At 37.3% G+C, this 17,825-nt stretch overlaps 1 protein-coding gene across 3 annotated transcripts in view; it reads left to right on the forward strand.

Moving 5' to 3' along the window:
• The first annotated feature begins 39 nt into the window (after positions 1 to 39).
• The window catches only part of REV3L (REV3 like, DNA directed polymerase zeta catalytic subunit), a 176,732-nt gene continuing 158,946 nt past the window's right edge, over positions 40 to 17,825 (forward strand). The window contains exons 1-2 of one of the 3 annotated variants that reach the window (XM_043890413.1): positions 628 to 764; positions 10,407 to 10,534. Coding sequence is in view for 2 of the 3 variants with exons in the window: in XM_043890411.1 (XP_043746346.1) it covers positions 626 to 764 (139 nt within the window). In the remaining variant the exon portion in view is untranslated. Of the gene's footprint in view, positions 765 to 10,406; positions 10,535 to 17,825 lie in introns of all 3 variants that reach the window. The other 2 variants (XM_043890411.1, XM_043890412.1) reach the window with 2 other exon arrangements.

Below are 17,825 nucleotides of genomic sequence, written 5' to 3' on the forward strand. Positions count from 1 at the left end.
CCTCACCCCAGGTGGCCGTGCCCACCGGCCGAGTCATCGATTCCCCGTGCCCCGCACGGGCCCGGCTCTCCCGCAGCCACCGCCCTCGCTGCGTGCCCGGGGGCGGGGGGAGAAAACACCTACTCGGCCCCCCGCTTGGGTGTCCCGCTCGGGTGCCCGCCCCGCTCCCTCCCTTTCCCGCCGTGTCCCCTCCCCCAACTACTCTTGGCCCTCCCTTCGCCCCACACGCTCACACACACACAACCCCTTCTCCCCTCCCCCAGTGGTTGCGTCCGTGACATCATCATCATGGCAACAAGAGCTGCAGCCGGGGACCGAAGAGCCCGTGTGATTCCCGGCGGCGGCGGCAGTGGCGGTAGCACCAGCAGCAGCACCGACGAAAGCGCGAGGGCTTCTCCCCGGTCGCCCCTCGCCGGGTGCTCCTGAGGAGGCGGCGGCAGCAGTGCCCACGCCGCCCCGCCCGCCGCCGCGGCTCGCCGTGTCTGAGTGTGAGGGGAGGGGGCCGAGCCGCGGAGGGGAGGGGGCGCCGCCGCTGCTGTGGGGCCGCCGCTGCGGAAGGAACCGCCGCTGCTGCTGCCGTTGCCAGGTCGCTAGTGAAGAGGAGGTGGCGGCGGCGGCGGCAAACATGTTTTCAGTGAGGATAGTGACTGCCGACTACTACATGGCCAGCCCGCTGCAGGGGCTGGATATCTGCCAATCCCCCCTCACCCAGGCCCCTGTCAAGAAGGTGCCGGTGGTGCGAATCTTCGGAGCGACCCCGGCAGGTAAGCGGGCGCGGAGCGCGGGCGGGAGCGGCGGGCGCCCGGGCAGCTCTCGCCGCCGCGCACTCGCGCGCACGCCGCCGGCGCCGGCCCTCTCGGCTGATCGCTGCCGCGTCTTCCCTCCCCTTCGCCCTCCTCGCCTTTTCCTCCCGAGCGTGACAAGAGGCGCAAAAATGTGGGTCCGCGCGAGCGTTCCGCCCCCTCCTCCCCTAATCCAACCCCAGGCGGGGAGGCGGCGGGCGCCGAGTGTTTACACTGCGTGCGGCGGTCGGGAGCCGGGTCCGCACTCGGGGTCGCGCGGGCAGGCGGAGCGGGCGTCGCTCTCGCCCAGGAGGACTGGGTCAGGTGGCCGCGCCATGTCTTCCGTGAGCGGGCGCGCAGGGTCCCCCTTCTGAGGTGGGTGACTGGTGGGACCTCGGACACCCTCTGCGTCTCCCAAGTGCCCCTTGCTGGAAACGGCTTGAGGAGTAGGGAAGTGTCAGCTCTGTTGTCAATCGCTCCTCGTCGCCTCTTCTCATCAGCGCTCTCCTCTGCCCCTTCTGGAGATGCTGTGGGCTGAAGAGTGGCGCCTGGGGCCAGATAATCTTTCTCATTGAAATGACCATGTGGTTCTGCTGTGAGGGCAGGTCGTAACTCTGGAGTTTCAAGTAAAGCCTAGGAGTCTGGGGGCAGGGCTCCGTCCCCAGGTGCGTTGCTTTCAGGGAAGTGTGTATCCGCGGAAGTAGGAAATGCATGTTTATGTCGCCCAGTGTAAAACATCCCACTTAATAGCGTCAATTTCATAAGAACCACAGCTAAGCCCAGCAAGGCAAACATTAAAGCAATGTCTCTATGCTGGGTTGTAGGATTGCATTTTAAATACACGTACATTTAAGACAATACGCTTTTTAATACGCTGTTTTGTTTTCAAAAACTATTTCGAACAAGTGGGGTGGGGAGACAGAAGCTACGTTCTCAGAAGCTCTTGGGGATTTATGATAGTATAAGTAGGATAGTGGCCAGATTTGCAAGATTTTAAATTGCTTTGCTTTTCTACACGCTTTGAACTGCCTATGTGAAATAATGGAGCTGCCTCCTAGAAAGAGATGCTCTCTAGCTATGTACTGCCCTATGGGATTTTAGATAGCATTTCCCACTTGATGCTCCTTGCATCACCATTCATCTTATTACTACAGTCCGTTTTCCTGTGGGCTATCAAGATAATAGCACTTTCCAAACTCAAGCACTCATTCTAAGCAATTATCTTTTAATGTGAATTCTCTTCGTTAAAAATTTCAGTGCTGTTAGTGAGATTTGATAGAATGGTATTTGATATTTCTTTTTAAAATAGTGACAAAGCTTTTGATGATATGGACTTTTTAAGATGGGGCATTTGAATGCTGTTAACAATTTGTTGAAAGTGTAACACCTGAAACTTAGAGGCTGGAGAATAGAGGCAATAAAATGTTTTGAAGGATAGATTTTCTGCCCTTTTAAGTATAGTGGTGCTGTCTTTATTTCTAATTGGAATTTCAGTGTAATATACTGTTTTTTTCACTTAAGGCACAGAGGAATAATAAGATAGTGATGTTGATATAACTCTGTTCAGCCACATTTTGAAATTATCAGGGGACGTGCTAATACTGTGGCATATACTGGGTATTACAATTTATATGGTTTGGGTTACTTTTCTACACAAAGTTTTTTCTTCTACACTAGTCATTAAATATGTATCCTTGAGTGATTTGCAGGCTTTGTTTTAAAGACAAGTTTTGTTTGTGGAAAAAAAATTTCACTGTGAGCTAGCAGTAATTTTAATATATGAAAAATCTTTTAAAAATAAAGAATATGGTGTACATTTGTTTCTCAGTATTAAAAAAAGACGTGAACTAGTCTGTAGAAAGAAATACATATTCTTTTCTCTTGGCCATCTTACAATAGATTACCAGCATCACTCCCCTTTAAAAAAAAAAAAAAACTGGATTTTTAAAAATACACCTTGAAATGTATAATGTAAATCAGAGTTTTTTTGTATATACACTGAAAGATACAAAACTTGTTACAGAGAATTTCAAACTTTAAGTTGTTAAGGATTATTGAATTGGGTTTGCTATAAGATTTTTGTGTTTCCTCAAAAGGTGAAAAATTTTGATGTCACTGGCATACGTTTAGAGTTTACAGCTTTCAGAAATCAAGCCAGCATTTCTAGCATGTAAAATTAATGTTAATAAACATAAACAAAAACTATACTATTATCTGCTTCTGAATTCTCTCCCCAGAGAAAACCAGTCCAGCCACCTAGTAAAATAAATTTTGAAAATAATATAAAAAAGAAGTCAATTTGGTTCTCTAGTTTGAATGCTAGAATTTTTAATGAGAACAGATCTATTGTTTGAAATCACAAACTATGTTTATATATCTACTAATTAGTAAAATTAATGAAAAAGTGTAACACGGTAAATCTATGAAATTAAGTTTTTCCTATATAGTAGTTAATTTTGGGAGTCCTCAATTCCTTACGTTGGTTTGGAGAAAATATTTTTAAACTGAGTTTGCGTTTCAAGTGAAATTGTGAAAAATAGCAGCAGAAGAAATCTTCCAAATAAAGTGACCATTTCAGATGCACATTATAAAATTTTGAACTGATTCATTTATTAGATTTTTACTAGTTCAGTTTTTCTATTATTGCATGAAAAATATTTTTCTGCTTTAGAAAACAGTCCAGTTGACTTCCTATTGTCCTATGTTTTGAGGGCATATTTGAGTAATTTAAGAAATAAATTTAGTGTCTTAGGTTTAAAAGCTCTCATATCTTAGTTGGTGAAATTTGTAAAGGTATTTTAAAAACTGGTACATTCAGATTTGAATGGTAAATCCTGACTGATTTAATCCCTTCCTGATTGAGGATATTGGTTCCTGAGAGAATCACTTATATTTTCTATATGTAAGTGATGGAATTATTTTTAAAAACCCAAAAACATCTTTTGCTTTTTTTCCACTCATTTAAAAGTGACTTGAGTATTGTTTTGACATACAATGTATTGAGCAATTTAACAACTTTTTGGTAACTTGTTTTAGTGGAGGGAACCCAGGTTATACCTAACTACAGTCCAAGACAGCGTTTTTTATTTTTTCACTTAGATTTGAGTATGGGTGTGAGTGCTCTGGGATTTCACTTCAAAAAAAATCCTAGGGCTTTACTATGAGGAACTGACTCAGGTGAATCTGGGAAGCTGCCCAGTTACCACATCCCAACTCTTGCTTATTAGTTGCCTGATGTAACTCACTTCACATTGAGCTTAGCTTAGATAGCTTTCTCAGTTTTCTCAGCATCAATTTAAAACAGAATTATCCTTTCAAAAGCTTCCCTGCTGAGATGCAGAGGAGGAGTAAATAGAAGAGTGTGAGCGAGATGTTCACAAAGCAAGTAATTAAACAAAGTAGGCCAAACAGACTATAGAGGGAGCTGCTTGACTTTAAGATTACTGTAAGGAACTCATCCCCTCCCCCCGTCCAGTCTTCCTCCAGCTAGTGAAATATCAACAACTTAGATGACAAATAATTTCTCTAAAATTAAAATTTCTCTAAAAATAAAAGTCTTGTTTGTTCATAGCCTTTTTTTTTTCTAAATCATTTAACAATATTTTAACATCACACAATGCCTATTTAATATAAATATTAGAAAGATTTTTCAGTAGCACTACTGAGATGTAGTGTTTTACCACAAACAAAATTAGTCACTTTAGTAGGTATCTGAAGCCCGAGTTGCAAATTTTATGAGGTTTCTGTATTACGCTTAACTTAAATAACCGTATTAAACAGGAGTCCTCTAAAATCTGTGGACACAGTGGAATCTTGTAATATGTGATTCAGTTCATTCAGTGAACACTTAGTGAGAACTTAGTACATATATTGAGCTGTTCTTTAAATGGCGTCATTATGAACAACTTTTACCCTCCACAAGCTCACAATGTAGGAGAGATGATAGATATGTAAATATAATTCAAACATAGTTTAATTGGAATATAAAATGTGTATAAGACAAAGTGGGGACTCAAAGAGGACACGTTCAGTGACCACCTGACAGGCCAAAGGGGGAGTCAGGGAAGGCTTCATGAAGGAAGTATGGATTAAGTCATTTTAAAGGAATTTCAAAAGAATTTAAAAATTCTAATAGAGGAACAGATACAAGGTAATTTGCAAATGAAGAGAAGACTGCTCTTGGCCCAGTAGCTTGGCAACGCATAGCAGAATCCTTGAAATGTTTTTTGACCCAATAATTTTAGTTTTAGGGATTTTGATCTATGAATGTAAATCTTTTGACAAAATCTGATTATCTTTTGAATCCGTCTATTTCTTTCATTATCCATCACCACCCTAGTCTAAACTACTAGCATTTTTGGATGCATTTACAGTAGCCGCCTAATCTTGGCCTACCCCAATCTATTCTGTTCCCCTCTAATCTGTTTTCTACACTGTAATCAGAGGGATCTTTTCAAAATGCAAACCTTATATCCCCCTATGACTTGGTATGCTTCAGTAGTTTTCCATTGCATTTAGGATAAGGACAAAGCTACATGTCTTATGTGGTGGCGTCTACATGTCTTACAAGGTCTTGCACAGTTTGGCCCTACCTCTCTATCCAGTCATGGCTTGAGCCATGTCCTTCTTGCCTTGCTCTTTATGTTCCAGCCACATTGACCTTATTTCAGTCCCTTATTCTTGCCATGCTCCTCCCACAATGAGGCCTTTGAACCTGCTGTTCCCTCTGCCTAGAATGTTTTTCCTTTTCCTTCACCTAAACTCCAATTTATCTTTCCTCAGGGAAGCCTTCCCTACCATAGACTCTCAAAGCTTCATAAACTCTCCTTCATAACACTTGCTGTAGTTGTCATTTTTATATACTTAGGAGATTAACGTTTGTTTTTCCCAGTTACCTCCATAAATGCTGGTAATGTGTTCATTATTGCTCACCATTATACAGCCAGTGGTTGCTTACCACAGAGCTTGAAACTCAAGGATTTGTTGCAAGAATTAATAGATGATAGGCATAACAGGGAACAACCCCAAATGTTCAGCAGCTGAGAAGTGGTTACATAAATTGGGCATATTTAGTAGAATTTGTCTTTAAAATCATGTTTTCATGATTGTTATGTAAGTATAATATAAAATAATACAGGAAAGTCCTATCAGTATATTATGTTAGAAAAATCTGTTTATGAAATAATAATTTATTTAAAATGCACTGAAATATAAAGGTTGCTTATCTCTGGGAGGTGTATTTTGTATTTTTTAGCTTTTCTGCAGAGAATGTATTGATTTTATAATTTGGAAAAAATATATATACAAAATTAAGGAAAAACTATTAGAAATATGAGAAGAAGTCTTGAGTTTGATATTGGGCTCCCAAATAAGTATCAACTAAAATATGTGATTGCATGATGAAAGTATTGAATTTGATTATATAAATTCAGTTTAGGAACTGCAGAATTATTCTTATGTTAAAGAAGGCCAATAATTTCTGGTTTTATTATACTCATTTTTATGTAAACTGATTTTAATTTTAAAATGTTTTGCAGAGTAGCATGTATTTGACACGGCAAAATGAAATAGCAATGAAATAGAGCAGGTCAGAAATTGACTTGTATGTAAGAACTTAAGTGTATGATAATGGATGCTACCTTTCCTATTAGTAGGGAAGAAGATTCTTTAATACTGAGTGTTGGAATAGCTAGTCATCTGGAAAAGTAAAAACTTGGCTTCCAGATGAGTCAGAAGATTTAAATGTAGAAACAAACAAACAACATAAGATAATTATTTTAATCTAGGAATGGTGAAGGCCTTTCAAAGTATGATACAGAACTGAAGCCAGATTGCTGAGTTTTACAATGTAAAGTAAAATTCTGTATAGAGACAAAAATCATAAAGTTAAAAGAGAAATAGACTGGTAAAGCTTATTTGTACACTTTTCACAAAAGACTAGTTTCCTCTTAATATACAAAGAGCTCCTAGAAAATAATCCAGTAGAAAAAGTGAGCAGAGAGAATTCTTATGAAAAGACATGTGATTTTATTATAATGAAGATGTAAATTAAAACTACAACATACCGTTTATCACCTAATTAGAAAAGATTGATTATACAGTATAACTTGAGGAGGATGAGAGAAGGGGAAATGGGCATTCTCACATATTGCTGGTGGGAGTATAAAATGTTCATTTTCCATGGAAAACAACTTAGAAGTCATTTTCAGAATTTAAGTTGCATGCATATTTTGGTAGTTCGTCTTCCTTTTTTGAGGGGAGGAGGGTTCTGCATTGCACAGCTTGTGGGAACTTACCCTACCATGGGTTGAACCCAGGCCCCTGGAAGTACGGAGTTCTAACCACTGGACTGCCAGGGAGTTTCTCCCCCTTGTTTTTTTATTCTTTCTTTTATTTTTCATGTACATTCTGATCTAGCAACTTCATTGAAGGATTTTAGCCTCTAAAAGATTTTATATATGTGTCAAATGAGCATGTAAGAATATTTGTGGCAGGATTGTTTGTCATTGCAAAAGGTTGGAAGTAACCTAAGCGTAAATCAGTAGTTAAGTAAATTATGGTGTATCTCTTCAGTGGAGTACTAGGCAAGTCTTTAAAGTGATGAGGCAGTACTACATGTACTGCTCTGGTGCCATGTCCAAGATAAGTTAAAAGGAAAAAAAGCAAAATGCAAGGCTCCATATGTGGTATGCTACCATTTGTGTGGCTTAAAAAAAATATGTATATATACACACACACACACACATATATATAATATAAATTAAATATTTATATGTAAATATATATTTATAAGTAAACATATATTGTATATATACGTATATATATATCTGAAAGGATACATGAGAATTTTGCAACAGTGGTTACCTCCATTGAGGGTAGTTGGTGGCCTACAGGACAAACGTGGTAATCTAATTTTTTTTTAAGTATACTCTTCAGTAACTTTTGGAGGTTTTTTGCCCTGTGCGTGTGATACTTACTCAAAGTTAATTTTTTTAGATTATGTTTTGCTTGCAACAATTGGTAAGGAAGAACAAAAATACAAGGTCATAGTAGTCATAAATACTTAGTTGTCAAATGGTTACTGCAGTGCTGTTTAATTTTAGTTTTAATAGAGGTCTTCTAATTCAGAGCTTCCACTTGATGTTGTGTGGCTCTCTGGAGGTGGTCGACCCTAGTGGAGTGGAGTCTGAAGGCAGGCTGTGGGGTTCCTTAAGCAGATTGCATGATGAGCACAGCACAAGTGTTAGTCCCTCAGTCGTGTCTGACTCTTCGCGACCTTGTAGACTATAGCCCGCCAGGCTCCCTTTGGGATTCTGTCCATGGGATTTGCCAGGTGAGAGGAGTGGGGTTGTCATTCCCTTCTCCCGGGGATCTTCCCAACCCAGGAATCGAACCTGGGTCTCCTAGATTGCAGGCAGATTCTTTACCATCTGAGCCACCAGGGAAGCCCCATGATGAGCACAACCAGCAGTTATTGCTCTATTTGGTATTTTAAGTACGTTAAAGAAAGTGCTTTACCATTGATCCTTGAAATCTGCTTCAGCCAACCAGAGACTGTAGCTGCCTCTTATAGAGAAGGGATCATGAAACTGTTACTGGAGTTTGTATTCTGGGTGCTTTGGAGAGTGTCATCTGATGAAAGGACAGGGTGGCAGGATGTTGCTCTGGGGCCTAGCCATTAGCCTGTACTTTGCCTGCATTGGATCCGCTTAGCTGCCATTTAGCTTGCTGCAAGGTGACTGCCTAATAGCGTATGTATGTTCTGCAAAAATTAAGCATCATTGTTATTTTGAAATGTTCCTAATGTGGAAAAGGTTGGATTTGAAATCCATTCATATTGCTACAAGCTTTGTTTAATTTTCTTTCATAATTATATAAAGAAAATATAATTTTTTTTCATCAAGCACAATGTTGATGCCCCCAAAAGACTTCCTGTTGGCTATTGTGCTGAATGAATATTATTTACAATGTGAAAGGGGTTGGAAAACACTGTTCTGGTGAAATTCTTTCATATTATTTAAAGAAAACTGATATCTAGATAGATTAACTCAAGGATTTGTTCAGTGTCCTGTATCCTATAATTGGTTGGTGTCAGGCTGGGTCTAAAAACTGGGGATTTTGACTCTCAGCCCTTACTACCTCACACTGTCTCCCCACATCTGAGAATTGAAAAGGCCTTGGTTATAATTAAAAGACAAACATACAGACGTTTAGAGGAATTGTTAAAAAAAAAAAAGCATGTACACAGTTTGGAAATCTCAGAGGGCCTACTGTGTTCAATAGTGTTTAGACTCTTCCCATAGAATAGGTTGTAGTCGGATTTGTTTTGTGATGATTGTAGCTCTCTCATTAAAAAATAATGTCTATAACATATATGTCTATAGATTAGTCTATAACAAGAATTTAGGACAGATATAAACAAAAATTGGTACTAGAATTGTATGTATATAGTTTTCCAAAGAGAAAGGCGATGGATTAGGAGACCTTTCAGAGTTCCTCTGGTGCTGTGCTTAAACATTTTCTGGTCTTACTTTTGGTTGGATTAGAATTTGTTCCATTAAAAATGAGTGAAAAATGAGTTTTTAAGTAGGTTGGGTTTAAGTAGGCTTCAGAGGATGTTGCCATTAGCCTTATATATTCCTGAGAAATACTTGGAAACTTACTAAGATATGGAACAATGGAATGGTGTATGTCACTTTGGTACCTGACTGCCACAGTGTGAATGAGAGAGGAAATAAATAATGGGAATTGAGGTACAGTAAACTGTGGGTGAAATTGTGTCAGCTTAGAGTTTCCAGATAAGGCAGGAGTTAGGTGTCTTAGGCAATTTAAAGAAAAATTCTTCACTGTCTGGACATAAAGTAGGTGCATTTTGAGGCTAAAACAATGTGTAAATAAAACCCTCTTAATGACGGTCTGTGTAACCTTTTGGTGTGTGGTTGGGTGGGGTATTTTTTGTTTTTATTTTTTGTCATTTTTTAAGTTTTCCAGATGACCTGTGTTTTTTCCAGTTCTCGGTAGATTTTTAAGTATTTCATTTTTAAGTGAAAAATATTTTGTTGCTTAATTAGTATTGGCAAACTGGACTGTTTTCTGCAGCAGAAATTGAATATATGCCTAACAAAGTAAATTTGGAGAAAAAAGGGCAGTAATTGTCTTTGGAAAATTTAAGGTTTTTTTGGTCCAATTCTGTTTTCTTTTTAGATGATAGCTGTGGGAAGTACCAAGATTTTGAGGTCAGTTTCCTTGGGGACAGTTATTTAATTTTCTTTGGGTTAAGAGAGCATTTACTATATAAATGATTCAAAGAATTAAAAAAAGCGTGTTACCTCAAAAATGCTTGTGTAATATATAACAGTTTAACAACAGTTTTCTATTTTTCTTCTATTTATTATAATTACCAAGGAAGTATAACAAGAATTAAAAGAACTATCTTATTTTGCATATATATTTATACTTCAAAGTAATTTATATATTAAATTAGGTATTGTTTGAGATGGTGAAATGAAAGACTCTGTAAGTAAGAATACATGTTGATATGTGAAAAAAATGTGAAGTTAAAACATGTTGGCATACTCCTAGTTTCTCAGAACAAGAAAATGACTAATCTAAATTTCATTTCAGAATAAAAACCAAGACAAGCCACATAAAAGCAACCTAAAAATTAATCTGTCATCATATTATTTGTTTTAAAACTATGGAATAAAATATCTGAGGAAGATTTCTCTCAAAATTGTTTTTCTCAATTTCAAGTAAGTAATTTATTTTGGTTGATATATTGGGGATGAGGGGAGGTGGGAGTGAACCTTGGCATTGAAGTTTATAAATCTACTCATCCTTAAAGTAACAACCCAAAGATTAACCACTTTAAAGCCTTCTGTGACTCCTTTGCCCATTCCCAAAAGATCCTCTTTGGTTTCCCACAGTCCTAGCCTCCTTTCACATTGCTGATAAAGGACTGACTACAGTGAGTGTTGTATTTGTCTGTAGGAATAGTCATATGGCACTACCCTCGTGTTCCCCTCCTGCCCTATTCCAGGTCCCCACTGCTGCTGAGAAACCCTGGACAGGTTATTTTATTTCTGTGAGCCTTAATTTCCTCCTCTGTAAAATTAGTTTTAATAATTTCTACCTCACTGGATTATTATGATTAAATACTAGTAACCAGCAACTGTCTGGCATATATAGTAAGATAACTATTACTTTCTAACCCTTCTAAGTCCAGAATCTGCCACATTACTAGGTGTATACCAGGTGCTCTTTAAATTGAGTTGAATTGGAATGAAAAATGGAATTTTTGTAGCATTTATTCATTCCTCACAATCAGACAAACTAAAATACCTAACATTGTGGTATAAGGCTTTTTCCAGTTGGTCACTGACTCACATGTCTAAAGTTTAGGTAATGACCAGTTTAAAACTTGAAAAATCGTCTTTTTTTTTTTTTTTAAAGTACCCTACCCAGGCTTGATTTTTCTTTTTAAAATTGTTGATGTATACATATATAGACAGATAACTATCCAGGCCTGATCTTGCCCTGAAAAAGGGCAGTGTTAAGCCATTGATCAAGGAGTAACTACAGTTTTCCAATATTGCAGTTTAAGTTAAGTGTATTTCTTATGAAAAGAGCCTTATTTTCTAAAGTCTTTTTTTTTTTTGTTTGTTTGGTTTTAAATGGTAGTAGAATAAGTTGGAGGTGTCTGTGCCAGAGGTCATTGCAAAGGTGACAGGAGGAACTATTGCTCCCTTTTTTTGCCTTTTCTGAATTTGTAACACACACACAAATTGAAACCTTTGGTTTTTAAACCCATTTAGAATTGTGAAATGTGGACCAAATGAATTTGTTTTTGTTTGGAGTTTCAGTTTTCTTCATTTAAAAAAAAAATATATATATATATATATATATATATATATATATATATTCCCAGGTTTTGTTTTGCTTTTTAATAAGATTGTCTTTTTTTTTTTTAAATGAAGTCTTTAGGAAGATTTTTCAAATTAATTTTGATGTATCACACTTTGGTTGATGATGTTTAGTGGTTATAAAATAGAAGCCCAGTTAGTCAAAAGACCTTAAGTTTACATCATTTTACTAACAGAGGTTATAGATCATTTATTGAGCCCTTACTGTGTGCCTTATTCTAAGTGTTTTAATTTTCACAACTCTATAAAACAAGTACTTTTATCCCCATTTTACAGTTGAGGAAATGAGGCATGAAGAGGTTAATTAACTTTTGCCTGAAGTTATTCAGCTTATGTTTACTTCATAGCATGTGAGAACTAAAATGAGGGAATATGTCTACGCCATTAGCTGCATAAACAGAAGAAGCAGGGAAGCAAAATCTGAGATGTAGGTCTCCTAATACTTCCAGAATCTGATAATAACCATTATTAAGACATTGATCATGAATGTATTCTTATTCCCTGATTTTTTTTTGTAATAAATATACCCTACAACTTTGTACTGACCCTGTTTTTCCTGAGCAATATTAATGTCTCCTTTCAAATTCTTTTTCCCATTTGGACTGAATTATTTTGTTTTTATGTATATGTGTTTGTAAGGTGATAGTAGGGCTTTACTATAATATCAGTCTGATACAAAAATATTTTTATAAGTTAATTTAAACAAATAGTATATGAATATGTTCTTGTGAAATTTAAAAAGCAGAAAACAGGTAAAACAAAAATTTTCCTTGACCACCAATCCTATTCACCTCCCCACTGGTATCAACTTTTATATAACAAACCTCCCCAAAAATTTAGTGTATAAAACAATAGCCATTTGTTAGCCCATAATTCTGGCATGGGCTCAGTTCAGCAATTCCACTCCTGCTTCTGGCTGGGCTTGCTTATGTGGCTGGGTCAGCCGGGTGGTCATCTGGAAGCTATTTGGCCTAGAATGGCGTCACTCATAGTCTGGATATTGGTGCTAGGGTGGGGGGGAGATCTATGTGTTTCCAGCAGCTAGCCTTCAAATTATGTAGCCAGGCCCAGAGTTGGTGTGAGAGGAGTTTCCTAACTGTGTGACTCATTAGGGGACCATTACTGCTAAAGTATGCTATACCTCTGTTGCTTGCTGACTCATTTTTCAGGAAACATTTGTCAGTGTACAGTGCCTTGTTCTTGAAAAAGTATAATGTTTAAACAATTAATTTACCAATTCAGATAAATTCAGTTAATTTCTTATTCTCACTTGATTTACACCATTCTGATCATCCCTCAGCATCATTCTTGGTCCCATTCACCCAGAAAATTTAATTGAACCCCCACTAAGTGCACAGTAAGCTGTCATGAGGTGAGCTCAGGTGGAGCAGTGCTGTTGTCAATACTGCTACTTCATCATCCAAGTTTCATAAACTTACCTACCTGTCGGTTTCATTTTATGAACAATATTCTATAAAAGCAGATAATTACAATTTTTTTTTTAATGACCAACAGCTCACACAAGGCTGAATATATCTTGTGTACTACATTTTTAAAAATGTTTTAGAAAGATAGTCCCAGTAAGAAAAACTACAATACAGAGGTGCTTTCTGTGTTATAGTTTCCCACCAGCAATACTGAGACTTTTTCCATATTTTCACCAAGGTTATGGTCTCAGATATTTTGATCTTTATCAGTCTAATAGATAAAACATATGGATCTCTGTGTAGTTTTAATTTGCATTCTTTTATTATAAGTGAGATTGAGTGTCCTTCCATATATTTGAGAACCACTTGTATTTCCTTTTCAGGGTACTACTGGATTATCTTTTACCCACTTTTCTATTGTGAGTGTTGGTCTTTTGATTGTTGATTCCAAGGAGCTCTTCATATATTAGGAAAATTGGTCCCTATCTGTGAATTGCGTTACAAATATTTTTCCTAGTTTGTTTGTTCTTATGGTAAATAACGTTTTATTTGAATATTTTTTCATTTTATAAAAAAGTTTGGAAAAAAAAGTTTGTATCTTAAATGAGGCTTTTAGAAAAATTTAGTTTAATCTTGGTTTAAGTTTTAGGTATGGGAATAGAAGAAAACTTCTAGAACTTAGCTTTCAAAACTCTGACTTAAAATGAACAGTTTCAGAAGGATCCTATCTTCAGTATACTTCTTTCTCTTCTAAGTTTGGTTCTATCATGAGAACCACTGCTTTTGACAGACCAGTCTAAGAAGTAGGATCATTCTTTGGAGGGTAATTTTTAGATGATTGAGTGTATAGCATAGGTGGAAAATACATTTGTGTTGTTACTTATTGTTAATAATGTTGCTTTGAGTCTTGTCTAGTACAGCGTGTATGTTTCTGTGTGTGTAACATGTGCAGTATATACACACATATATATAGTGGTAGTGTTTCAAGTAATGCTCTCATATAACCCTTTATCTCTTTAGCCGGCTTTTACCTAATCAACCGTATAGCTATATGAGGGTGGCTACATTAGGCCAGCACTTTTCCAGTGGGCCACAAAGAAGAAAGACAAACAGACTGTGACCTTTTTTGAGAAGGCAAAATAATGCTACCCATATCCTAATAATATCCTATATTTTTAATAAGGTTGTAAGGAGCTAGGAAGAGAATAGCAGAGGCATCTATGATCTGTGCAGCATCTGACATTATGGAATACTTTGACTTCTTCCCTTGAGTTCTATATAAAAGTGAATTAGAAAACTGCAAGGCTGAAGAGATTAGCATGTTTTAAGTCATTTAATGTAGTTTTTTAAAGTTTTTAAAATTGGCAAACCTTCTTCATGATAGTTTTACCCAAGAGCATCAAAAAAGCAAAAGCAAACAGGAATCCTTAAGTAATTTATAGTGGGAAATGGTAGAAAACCAGTTTTTGCCATGCTTTAGATACTTTTTAATTTTTCAAAGTTGTTGAGGTATTCTTTAGGGTTTATAATATTTTCAGTATCTTTATAAATGTTTTGTTGACAAAGTTTTCTATATATTTGATACCAGATTGTTGCCCTACTATTATTTCCTTGATTAATTCTTTTTTTTAAATTCTAATATTTCTGAGGTTTATACATCTCACACTGTGTACATTTAACACAGTTTTTTTTTTTTCCCCTGAAAAGCTGGTATTAAACTGATGGTACATCTTATAATAGATGACTTCCTGAAGAAAATGTGACATTTCATCATTGATTTTCATTCTCGACTTATTTTTAATCTAATAGGTCATGAAACTTTCCCACTTTATTTTGTTCTTCGTTTTTTCCTTCTATCTCTGTTTTAACTTTTGTACATTTTGATGTGTTATTTGGCACATAAAGCTTTATAACTGATATGTGTTGTATAACTACTTTTCAAACTAATTGTACTGAAGAATCACTTTTTTTCTGATACTTATTTAAAATACACTAAAAGTACTAGAAAAATGAGAAAGAAAACCCAACAAGCAAAATACAAGCTCCCTTTTTTAATGAATATTAAACAGGTATAGAATTCCCCTCTCAAACTACTATAAGAGTTTCTAGTTTGATACTTGTCTTGTTACAAACTCATAACAAACAGTTCATTCATAGACTGCATTTGAGTAGCACTATAGATATTTTTTTTAAATCAGTCTAAACTCTGGTTTCTGTTTTTTGCAGCACAGACTCTGTTTTATGTGTTTTATTAAAAAGCATGATGCAGTAAGCATTTTAAAAAACATATACAGATTTGTAGCTTTAATTACAAAATTTGAGAACAAATAAAAAATATTTTCTTTTATGTAATACAAGGAGTTTAGCTTATTTTAGATTTTTGTACTGTCAGTTTCCCAATTTTTAAGACTATCTTATAAACGTTGAATGTTTTAAACTGTGTCTCTTCTCTTTAAAAAATCTTTAGTGTGTGTATTAAATTTAAATAGAGCAATTTAAACTGACCTCCATGTATTAATTTGGTGTGGAGCACCACATGACTGAGCAACTGAGCGCAAGCGTGACACCACTGCTGATCTGTTTATCCCATACTACTTATACCCATTCTCGAGCTCCAGGTTTGATTGATTGATTGATTGATTTTGGTTGCCTTAAATACATTTTCAGGTACCATTTTTCATTACAGATTCGTTTCTTTGGCAGTTTAAGAAGATGTGCTTAATGTTTGTATAAGCCCCAGGTTTATCCGTCTGTGAACAAGAGACTGTTTATCTGGTCCTGTTGTTTGCAAGTTGACAGAGTATGGGAAGTCCAATTGATTGTCTTCACTTTTGCTTATAAACTGATAGAATTGCCCTTCCAGTTATACAGAGCTAGTAGTTGAGCACAACCCACTTAGATGAAAACATTCATTTTGTGTGCCCCTACTGGACTGAGGTTTGTTTTTCCCCATTCTGACTGCACAGTCTCTGACATGTGGGAGCAGACTTACTCTGGGATAACTTAGGGTGCTTTCTGTCTGTCTGTGTGTCTTTCTCTCTTTACCCCAGAGCATTATATGAAAGTCTCCAGGTTATGAAAGCCCTTATAACTTCTGATGATTTTTATCAGTGATGGAAGCTCATTTAACATCCAGATTGAAGAGAGCTGTTCTCCAGTTTTGTTGATAGTGAGAGTTGTGTTTTTAGAATAGATGAAGACAGAGAGGTACTGAGTGAGAAAATACAACCCAACACATCTTAGAAAGTTTTTAGTAGGGGGCCAGTTTCTCTTTGAGTGGATTTTGTCTCCAAGGGGGAGAATAGCGCAGCATATCTTAAATATTTTAGTGGAAAACTGGAAGAGTTATTTTGTATTCAATTGATTCTAAGATGTTTATCTCCCCCTCCCCATTTTTATAGCTCAATAGGGGATGTAGCTTACAATCAGTGGTTAAAGAAAGTCAAAGTGTTAGTCGCTCAGTCGTGTCCAGCTCTTTGTGACCCCATGGACCGTAGCCCACCAGGCTCCCCTGTCCATGGAATTCTCCAGGCGAGAATACTGGAGTGGGTTGTCATTTTCTTCTCCAGGGGATCTTCCTGACCGAGGGATCGAACCCAGGTCTCCTGCACTGCAGGCAGATTCTTCACCAACTGTGCTGTGCTTAGTCGCTCAGTCCTGTCCTACTCTCTGCGATCCCCTGGACTGTAGCCCTTCAGGCTCCTCTATCCATGGGGATTCTCCAGGCAAGAATACTGGAGTGGTTTGCCTTGCACTCCTCCGGGGGATCTTCCCAACCCAGGTTATTGAACCCAGGTATACCGCATTCAGATTCTTTCATTTGGTAAAGAATCAGGGAAGCTACGAATCAGTGGTGCACCATATTTAATTGGAAGAATGTTCTTGCTCAGTTGCATAAAAATTAATGGTGTCTTAAAATCTTTGGTATTTTGGATTCAGTGAAATATATTAATAGCTGTTTAGCTTAGTACCATTCTAACTTTAATCTCCTCACTTAGTGTGAGTAAAGAATTGATAACTTTTCTTTTTTTTTGGACCGTTTTGGTCTTAGGTTAACTCTCTAGCTTTATTCACCTGGAAATGATAGAAATAGAATGTCAGTTGTGTAACCGAGCACCATTGCTTTTAGTAAGAATGAATCATGGTTAGTAAAGTACATATGGACTGGGAGGACTGTGAATAAACTGTAAATATTAATAGCAGTGGGAGACAACTGCTTTGGGCTTCCCTGGGTATGATAACTCTTACAGTTGAGCAAGTTTATCGTGAGTCTGGGAATCTTGTCTGTAGATGAAGATGGTGATTACTATTCAGTATTTCCAAACTAAGTTGAATACTGCAGCAGCCTTTGTGATTTCATTCCTTTTACTTAACCTGCCACCTGGAAGGCCAAAGGGAAAACTCCCTGAATTGGTATGAAAACTCCTGCTGAAGAGTAACTACCTGATACTGCCTTGCTGGCATATTGTTTCATGTTCTATATCCTGCCAAGTATAACTGGTATCTACAGTGGCCTCTTTGGGTCATGTACCTCTCAATGTTGAGGAACATCAGGGGTGCTGTCCTTTATTTGGTGATTTTGTTTAACGTTTTTTTTGTTTTCAATATTTGCTAAGTGAATCTATATTTATTACTTATTCTTAATAAGAATTTTAATTATAAATATATAACAAAATAATATCTATAATATGTAT

Source organism: Cervus elaphus, chromosome 28 (genome assembly GCF_910594005.1).
Source record: "Cervus elaphus chromosome 28, mCerEla1.1, whole genome shotgun sequence".
Taxonomy (NCBI): Eukaryota; Metazoa; Chordata; class Mammalia; order Artiodactyla; family Cervidae; genus Cervus; species Cervus elaphus.